Source organism: Portunus trituberculatus, chromosome 25 (genome assembly GCF_017591435.1).
Source record: "Portunus trituberculatus isolate SZX2019 chromosome 25, ASM1759143v1, whole genome shotgun sequence".
Lineage (NCBI taxonomy): Eukaryota > Metazoa > Arthropoda > Malacostraca > Decapoda > Portunidae > Portunus > Portunus trituberculatus.
In genome coordinates, this window is record NC_059279.1 from 17,799,205 (window position 1) to 17,808,755 (window position 9,551).

Below are 9,551 nucleotides of genomic sequence, written 5' to 3' on the forward strand. Positions count from 1 at the left end.
ACATACATACGGACAGGCAGACAAACAGACGGACCTACATACATAACAAACTTGACCTGACCTAACCTATTCTATTAGTTATTTTTCTTATTTGCATCATACCATTTAAATTTCCCTTCCCTTATTTTCCTGATGTTATTCATTTCACTTTTTTCATCCATTTTAATATCTTTCCTTTCTTACATTCTTCCGAGTGATTTTAGTAGGTTTTGGTAAGTAGTCCTGATGAGGGAGAGTGAGAGGGAGACCGAAAGACACAAAGACAGACAAAGACAGAAAGACAGAAAAACAAAGACAAGGACACACACAAACGGAGATAGAGACTGAGAGAAACAAACGGACACAGACACACAGACAACAATGCGCTTCAAGCCCACCCCGTCAAATCTTACCCTGAAGCAGTCACAGTCAGTCACACCTCCATTAAGGGAAGCACCGCGGATAGTAAACTCGTAGCCATTGTTGTACTTTGTTTGAGCGGAGTAATTGCATTTATTAATAGCCTCGTGTGCAACTCTTGACATTTGAGATGGTAGAAAAAAAGTATTACCACGGTTCTCATTTTAGCTCCGCAGTGAAGGATAAAGAGGAACGCTTGCCAATGGTAAAGATGAGCTGTTACTGTGGCGGGATGGCTGTTCGTGTGTGTGTGTGTTTTGTGACTCCAGATAGATTTACTTTTTTTCCTTTCCTACTTTTTTTTCTTATACTTCGTTTTGTGATTTGGTGTTTTAAGTTCTCGTTTTATTATTCTCTTGGCTTACGTTCTTTTTTTTTCACTTCTGTTTCTTGTTCTGGCCTGGCTTTTGCATTTCTGTCTAGTGTTTTGTGTTCTATCCAATGTGTGTTGCTTATAGTCGTGTTCCATCCTGTGTCTTGTTCAACCTATATTTGTTCTGCCCCGTCCGGTGCTGCGTTCTGGTTTCCTTCTTACCTGTCTTGTCTTCGTGTATTGTATCTCATGTTCTGTTCTATTCTGGCTTGCTTTGCTTCCCTCTAATGTTGTCCTGTCCTGTCCTGTCCTGTCCTGCGTCCTCCTTTCTTTCTAATCTATCTTGTCTGCGTGTATTGTACCTTATGTTCTGTTCTAATTGTGGCTTGCTTTGTTTCCTCTCTAATGTTCTCCTGTCCTGTCCTGTCCTGTTTTTTTTTTTAATCTATCTTGGCTTCGTGTATTGTATCTTATGTTCTGTTCTGAGTTTTATTGCACTCTAATGTCTTCTAATCTATCCTGGTTTTTCTTCTATGCAGTGTGCTCTTGTGTTTTACTCGCTTTCTTTTTCCATGTTCTCTATGTATATTCGTATTTTTGCCCTATTTGTTGCACTCTAATGTTGTGTTCTAATCTATCCTGGCTTGTTTTCATCTATTCTATGTTCTTCTGTCTTGTATTCGTGTTGTAGTGTTTTATTCTCCTGTTCTCCCTACATATTCGTATTTTGTCCTATTTACACCCTGTCTTCCTGCTCTGGTGTCCACAGGTTGGGGAGGTGAAGTGTTTCCTGATGGGGGAGTGTCCAACCCCGTCCAGCATGCCAGAGCCCTTCCCTAACCTGCCCGATCCTGTCTACTTACCCCCCACCACTACCCCCTCCACCACCACAGCGGCCACAATAGCGCAGGACCCCACCACCACAGCCAAGACCACCATGAGACTGCTGGAAGGTGTGTGTAGTGTGAGTGAGTGTGTGTGTAGTGTGAGTGAGTGTGTGTGTAGTGTGAGTGAGTGTGTGTGTGTGAGTGTGTGTGTGTGTGTGTGTGTGTGTGTGAGTGTGTGTGTGTGTGTGTGTGAGTGTGTGTGTGTGTGTGTGTGTGTGTGTGTGTGTAAGAGGATTGAGTTTTGGGTGAATGACTGACTGGGTAACGGTTCTATTTACTGGTTTGCTTCCTCTTGTTCGTTTCCTCAGGTTCCTCAGGGTCGGAGGGCGTGGAGGTGAGCGGCGCCGTTCCCCTGGGCACCAGGCTGACTCTGGTGGTGAGCGCCTATAGTCGAGACCTGCCCCTTGACCTCCACCTGGCTAAGTGTGAGGCGCGGGACGAGGAGGGACGCGTCGTGGTGCTCCTTAAGGTGGGAATACAATTGAGGGTCCTATTCTGAAACACTGCTCTCTCTCTCTCTCTCTCTCTCTCTCTCTCTCTCTCTCTCTCTCTCTCTCTCTCTCTCTCTCTCTCTCTCTCTCTCTCTCTCTCTCTCTCTCTCTCTTTTTAATGAACTAGAAATCTTGCCCATCCATAACGCCTTGCTCTCTCACCATGACAGTTTTCCAAGGCCTCACAGGCGACAAACCGATTTTTCTAGACAGTTTCTCTATATTAGCAACTAGAAATCTTGTCCATGAAATCTTGTCCATCCATCACCTGAACCATAAAAATATCCCTGTGTCTATAGTGAGTGACAAGAACTTAACTGGCTGTGAGAGTGTCAGGTGATTGGGTAACAGTGGTGTATGCTAACAGTAGCATTTGTTTCATTGTGTAGTTTTTTTTTTTTTACATAGCTTCAATAAACTTTGACTTTTGAGGTGTTAGCGAGGACAAGACCTGTGCTGGCTGCGGGAGTGTCGAATGAAAGGGTGGCAGTAACGTATTCAGAAACGCTTTGCTTTCTTGTTACGATTATTTTCAAGGTCCAGAGAGATGATTCGCCGGGTTATCAGGAGTGATTCCACAGATAGCAACTTAGAAATCGTGTCACTCTGCCTCTAGAAACATTAAAAAGACCCTTAAAAAGTCGTGAAAATTTACAGACTTTTTAAATAGTGGAGGTGAGGCACAGATGTGTTTGAGAATACGAGCCTAGTGTTTTGTAGTAATAGTGTATTATTCTTTTTATTTTATTTTTTTAATGTTGTGGCCTGTAGCACCTGTAGGTATACTTGAAGAGTATGTACGTATCAGAAGTGATGTTCAGCTTTCACCCATTAGTGGCGCAGACAATTTTATTTATAGTGGTACCCATATCACCACCCAAGCGCATCCAGAACTTGGGTATCATGGTGACATGTAGGTAACTTTAAACCGCTCGACAAATGGCAGTGTTTCAAGGCGGTAGATGGTGGTATTCAAAACTACGGGTGGACGTCTGCTCGATCCCACGCTCACCACCTTATCCACTATGTTTGAAGTATTATCTTTGCTGGCTGCGAGTGTAGAATGAATGGGTGGCAGTAAGTTTTTGTGGCAGTAGTGTGTGTTGTCGCTTGGAGAGGACGATTGAGGTATTAGCGAGGGCAAAATCTTTACTGACTGCGAGTGTAGAATGAATGGGTGGGAGTAAGTGTTTTGTAGCAGTAGCCCTAGTGTGTATTCTCGCTTGTCCAGGACGGGTGCAGCGTGTCTCAGGTGCTGGAGGACTTCCGTGAGGTTGTGGAGGCCGATGGTGAGCCTGGCGTGCGGCGTGTCAGTCAGTACGCCAAACTGCGCGTCTTCAACACCAGAGCAGCGCCGCAGAACATCACCTTGCTGTGTTTTCTCAAGGTAAACACGCTGACGGTATTTTTTTGATGTAAGAAGGGAAATCTGGACAAGGACAACTGTCAACACAACAGAAGTGGTTAATCAGTAGTGGGACGCATTTCTGCCATAAGTTTTGGGTGTGATTAGACGATTTTATTTATTTATTTATTTTATTTTTTTTTTTTTTACGGTAAGGCCACCGCCTCCCGGTTATGAAGGTTAGAAGATTAATAGTTCCGAGTCTTCACTATTTTAATCCCCACATGAGTTTCTGAAGCTGTTTAAAATCGCCTAATAGTAACCAGAATCTGAAGGCGTCATGGTACTGAAGGGATTAACCTTTAGTACTGAGATACATTTTTACCTTGAGATTTGTATACCATTAGACCATTTTATTGACATTAGTAAGGGTTTATGAAGGTCAGAAGATTGATAGTTCCGAGTCTTCACTATTTTAATCCCCACACGAGTTTCTGGAGCTGTTTAAATCGCCTAAAGGGATTAAATAAAGGTCACTTAGATACCAGTTGTGTTCTCCCTTTTCGTTATGGTTTCTGTTTGACTAGTGTTCTGTTCTAGTATGGGAATGTTTTCTTGTGTTGTTCTTGTCACTATTTGTTGTTCCTTTTTCAGTGTTCTTGTAGTCAGTGTTATTTTATTTTTCTAGTGTTCTTAGTCAGTGTTCTTTTGTTGTAGTGTTCTGTTCTAGTATGTTATTGTTTTCTTGTTACAGGTTTTTTTGTAGTTGCTGTGTTTGTTGTTCTTTTTCAGTGTTCTTGTAGTCAGTGTTTTGTTCTTTAAAGTGTTCTTGTAGTCAGTGTTCTTTGCCTTTTCCAGTGTTGTTGTAGTCACTTGTGTTCTTCGTTGTGTTCTTTACCAGTGTTCTTGATGTAGTCACTCGTGTTTCTTCGCGGTGCTCTTTTTCTAGTGTTCTTTTTATAGTAATTGTTCTTTATTAGTCTCTTTCCAGTGTTTTTTTGTAGTTATTGTTTTATTAGTCTCTTTCCAGTGTTGTTTTGTAGTTATTGTTCTTTGTTATTTTTCCAGTGTTCTTGTTTAGTCAGTGTGTTCTTTGGTGTTCTTTTGTAATGTTCGTTTAGTCAGTGTTCTTGTTGTAGTGACTATTTTGTATTCTTTTCCAGTCTTTTTCTTTTCCACTTTTTTCGTGTTCTTTTCCAGTGCTCTGTTTAGTCATTGTGTTCTTCGTTGTGTTCTTTTTTTCCAGTGTTCTTGTTGTAGTGCCTGTGTTCTTTGTTGTATCTATTGTATCGTGTAATTTTTTCGGTCCATTTTCCGTTTTGAGGTCTTGACTTATTTTCTATTGTGTGGTTTGTATTTCCCCAGTTTTCTGTTGCTTGTGTTCTACTTTATGGTGTAGGTAAGATTTGTGTACATTCGTCCTCTCTCCATTTTCTATGTTGGTGTCGTGAGTTTCATTTTCTGTTTTACTGTGTGGTGTTTCTGGTTTTCTGGTTTTCTCGTTTTTGTTTCCCAGTGTTTTGTGTTGCCATTCCGATGTCCTTTATTTTGTTTGTCTTGCCATTCACAGCCTTGATTTCTCGTCGTGCTATATTTTCTTATTACTGTTTTCATTTCATCTCCTTTTTAATATTTCGTCTTGTAACCTTTTATTGCTCCTTGTTATTCCTATTATCTTTACTGTCACTTATTTTGTATTTCATCTTTTTTTTTTTTTTATTTCATCTTTTTTTCGGTCGATATTCCTGATGTCATTTGATGTGGTTTCTTTATTGTCATTTGTATGTTTTTGTTGTCTTTTGATACGTTTTTTTTTTTTTTTCTTGTATTTCTGTTGTTGGCTCTTGATGTTCCTGTGACCTTCTGTTGTTTTGTTGTTACTTGATGTTCCTGTGACCTTGTTGTTGTCATTTGATGTTCCTGTGACCTTTTGTTGTTACTTGATGTTCCTGTGACCTTTTTTTTGTTACTGGATTTTTTTTTTACCTTTGTTGTCACTTTCTTTTTTTTCATTTTATATTTCGTCCTATAACCATTTTTAGTCGATATTCCTATGACCTTCTTTGGTTCACTTGATATTCCTATGACCTTTTTGTCATTTTATATTCCTATGACCTTTTTACTTGTCACTTAATGTTTCTGTGACCTTTTCTTCGTCACTTGATGTTCCTGCGACCTTTTCTTTATTGTCACGTGATGCAATTTCTTTATATCGTCAGTACATTATTACCATGACCTTTTTACTTGGTCACTTAATGTTCTTGTGACATTTTCTTCGTCACTTGATGTTCTTGCGACCTTTTCTTTATTGTCACGTGATGCAATTTCTTTACATCGTCAGTCCACTAGTACCAACCAGTCAAGAAATCGAAAGCTTCAGAAAAATACTCGGTACAAGCACAACTCCTGGAGGAATCAAATCGTTACAAACCCTCAAGCACTTCATAAGACAATACTAAATCAAAATACATTAAGTTCGCCTCAGTTTCCCAACGTAACTATCTATATATACATTTTTTTTTTTTTTTTTCGTGTCTTTTTCCCTCTTCCAATTAACTCCGCCCGCCGCGCTACTGTAGAGCCCTGCCACAGTAGCGCACGGCTCCATATAATTACTGGGGTCATTTGGGTGATTTGTTTTCAATCGTCCACTAATAGGTTTGAGGTTTCCAAAAGGGAGCACGTCATTATCTGCCCTCAGTGTTCCTTTATTTTTTTCTGGCCCTATTCTTCCTCCTCCTCCTCCTCTTCTTCCCTCTCTTTAACTCAACTTTCTTCTCTGCCTTCTTTTTTCACCTCTTCCTTTTTCTTCTTCCTTTTTCTTCTTTCTTCTTTCTTCCTTCTTTCTTCCTTTTTTCTTCCTTTTTCTTCCTTTTCTTTCTTCTCTTCCTTTTCTTTCTTTTTCTTTTTCTTCTCTCTTCCTTTTCTTCTTCTTCTCTTCCTTTTTCTTCCTTTTTCTTCTTCTTCCTTTTCTTCTTCCTTTTCTTCTCCTCTTCCTTTTTCTTCCTCTTTTCTTCTCTTCCTTTTTTTCTTCTCTTTTTCTTCTCCTTTTCTTCTCTTCCTTTTCTTCTTCCTTTTCTTTCTTCCTTTTTCTTCTTCCTTTTCTTCTCCTCTTCCTTTTTCTTCTTCCTTTTCTTCTCCTCTTCCTTTTTCTTCTTCCTTTTCTTCTCCTCTTCCTTTTCTTCTCTCTTCCTTTTTCTTCTCCTCTTCCTTTTTCTTCTTCCTTTTCTTCTCCTCTTCCTTTTTCTTCTTCCTTTTCTTCTCCTCTTCCTTTTCTTCTTCCTTTTCTTCTCCTCTTCCTTTTTCTTCTTCCTTTTCTTCTCCTCTTCTTTTCTTCCTTTTCTTCTCCTCTTCCTTTTCTTCTTCCTTTTTCTTCTCCTCTTCCTTTTCTTCTTCCTTTCTTCTCCTCTTCCTTTTTCTTCTTCCTTTTTCTTCTCTTCCTTTTCTTCTTCCTTTTCTTCTCTTCCTTTTCTTCTTCCTTTTCTTCTCCTCTTCCTTCTTTCTTCTCCTCTTCCTTTTTCTTCTCCTTCCTTTTCTTCTCTTTCTTCTCCTCTTCCTTTTCCTTTTCTTTCTTTTCTCCTCTTCTTCTTTCTTCTCCTTCCTTTTCTTCTCTTTCTTCTCCTCTTCCTTTTCTTTCTTCTCCTCTTCCTTTTCTTTCTTCTCCTCTTCCTTTTTCTTTCTTCTCCTCTTCTTCTTCTTTCTTTTCCTTTTCTTTCTTCTCCTCTTCTTCTTTCTTTTTCTTTCTTTTCTTTCTTTTCCTCTTTCTTCTTCCTTTCTTCTTTCTTTTCCTCTCTTCTTCTTTCTTTCTTTTCCTTTCTTCTCTTCTTCTTTCTTCTTCCTCTTCCTTCTTCTTCTTCTTTCTTCTCCTCTTCCTTCTTCTTTCTTTTTCTTCTTCTCTTCTTCTCTCTTCTCTTCCTCTCTTCCTCTTCTTTCTTCCTCTTCCTCCTCCTTTCTTCTTCCTCTTCCTCCTTCTTTCTTTTCCTCTTCCTCTTTCTCCTTTCTTCTTCCTCCTGATATCATCTTACACAAATGTGTTCTTTACTTCCGTACTACACTTCATACTAAATGTTCTCTTGAATCCTTGGAGCATCTCTATCACACCCCAGAGTCTCTGATCAGCACACGCCACACTCGCTGCGCCTGAACACTCCTGCCTTCGTTGTGGGCATGTATTAGATTTGTTGATTTTGAGTTAAGTACTATCGTGATCCTCTCTTCTTTAGGTTTGATATGCACCATAACCTAAATTGTTCGTGTTATAGTGTAGTATTCTGTATGTGGTCAATTAATCTGTCTCGTGTTTCAGGTGTGTAGCGGGGAGTGTGCCGAGCGTCCAGCCTGCGTGCACTCGGACATCAACCTCGGCAGGAGCAAGAGGCCCGTGCCGTCCCTGTACTCCCGCCAGGTGACCCTCGCTAAGGTGTTCCGCGTGGCAGGCTTCCCCGTCAACAGACCCACCACCCCGCCTGTCCTCAGTTCAAGTAAGTGACCTTGTGTTGTGCATGGAACTATATATACTCGTCATGCATAGCTGGTGAGCGGAATCCAGCCAGTCTGTCGCTTTTCACATTAATGGAAGTAAAACTCTGACCGTTCTTTGACGGAATGAACGAAACAAAGATTAGGGTATTGGAAGCTTGGCTGTTTCCCTTCCTCTACGTCCAGGGTGTGTGGTTTGCTGGGGTGTTCCTTCCTGCACCCTCTGTGTGACCACCTCATTGCGTGAAAGATGCATGTTTCCTCTGGTCAATGCGTGAAAGATGCATGTTTCCTCTGGTCACTGCGTGAAAGATGCATGTTTCCTCTGGTCACTGCGTGAAAGATGCATGTTTCCTCTGGTCATTGCGTGAAAGATGCATGTTTCCTCTGGTCATTGCGTGAAAGATGCATGTTTCCTCTGGTCATTGCGTGAAAGATGCATGTTTCCTCTGGTCAATGCGTGAAAGATGCATGTTTCCTCTGGTCATTGCGTGAAAGATGCATGTTTCCTCTGGTCATTGCGTGAAAGATGCCAGTTTTCCTTGTAAAGGCTGTGGTGATTGCAAGAAGCTGCAGGTCGTTCAGGTGAGCAGTGCGTTGTACAGTGTGTGACGAGATGCGCCTTTGCCACAGAGTCGCCAGGAGACAAACCGGAATGTGACTGTTCGCACGTTGCGGGCGTGGAGGCGGCGGCGGCGGGGGCGGGTCGCGGGGTTGCCTGTCCCACCAGACGGTGTACCTGGTGTTGGGTCTGTCCACCGCCTTCTACATCCTGGTGGCGCTGTGCGTGTACTACTTCCTGCGGCGCCCCAGCCCCTACGCCCTGCAGAAGGCTCACATGGAGGACACGGAGTCGCCGCCCCGCGCCCTCTACCAGGAGTACTGTACCACAAGGAGACGCACTCCACAGTCTTCGCCGGAGTACTCTGTCAATATGTCGCCGCAGAACCGCCACTCGCCACACTCCGAGTCCCCACACGCCGGCCACTCGCCGCACTATAACTAGTCCACACCGCCCTCCGTCAGGCATCCAGTACAGCGTCATAGCACCGCAGCACCGCCGACCCTAACAACAATAGCAGCAGCCTCGCTCCGTGAGTCGCCGCCACGCACGATGACTGCCCCTCTCCCTCCCCTCCCCACACTTTAAAGGAATACAAGTGACTATTGTGATAAATTTTATCTGTTTTATGCTTGTGTGTCCTCCCTGATGTAACTCAGTGTTCATAAGTGTGTCCTTGACGGTGACCTGCTGGTGAGTCTGCTGGGGCCGCGGCGATCCACTAAACCAGGCAGTGTCAGCGTCAGGCGCCTCGAGCCAGGCAGGCAGTGAGGGAGGCGTGCGTAGCTCACCCTCCTCGCTCAGGAGAAAAGTGTCAATTTCTTAGCGATTAACTAACTGCCAAGTATTGTTGTACCTGTGTAGTTTTTTACCTGTTATATTTCGTTGTTCTTTTACTGTTGAGTTGTGTAGTTGTTGTTTTTTTACGCTAAATGTTGTATATATTTCTAATTTTTGATAGTTTGTTGCGTATACTTTAATTATATTCGATCTATTGGAGTAATCCTTGATATGCGTTGTGTTACATGTACGTCAGCTTTCCAATCATAAATGTGCTGTTTTGTGACAACCGTTA

General features: G+C 42.1%; 1 protein-coding gene across 1 annotated transcript; it reads left to right on the forward strand.

Moving 5' to 3' along the window:
• Positions 1-1,460: 1,460 nt before the first annotated feature.
• On the forward strand, positions 1,461-9,551 carry LOC123508905. The gene is made up of 5 exons (XM_045262917.1): positions 1,461-1,665; positions 1,908-2,068; positions 3,322-3,477; positions 7,742-7,916; positions 8,548-9,551. The coding sequence occupies exons 1-5, from the start codon at positions 1,506-1,508 to the stop codon at positions 8,982-8,984; spliced, it is 1,089 nt and encodes a 362-aa protein (XP_045118852.1). The 5' UTR covers positions 1,461-1,505; the 3' UTR covers positions 8,985-9,551.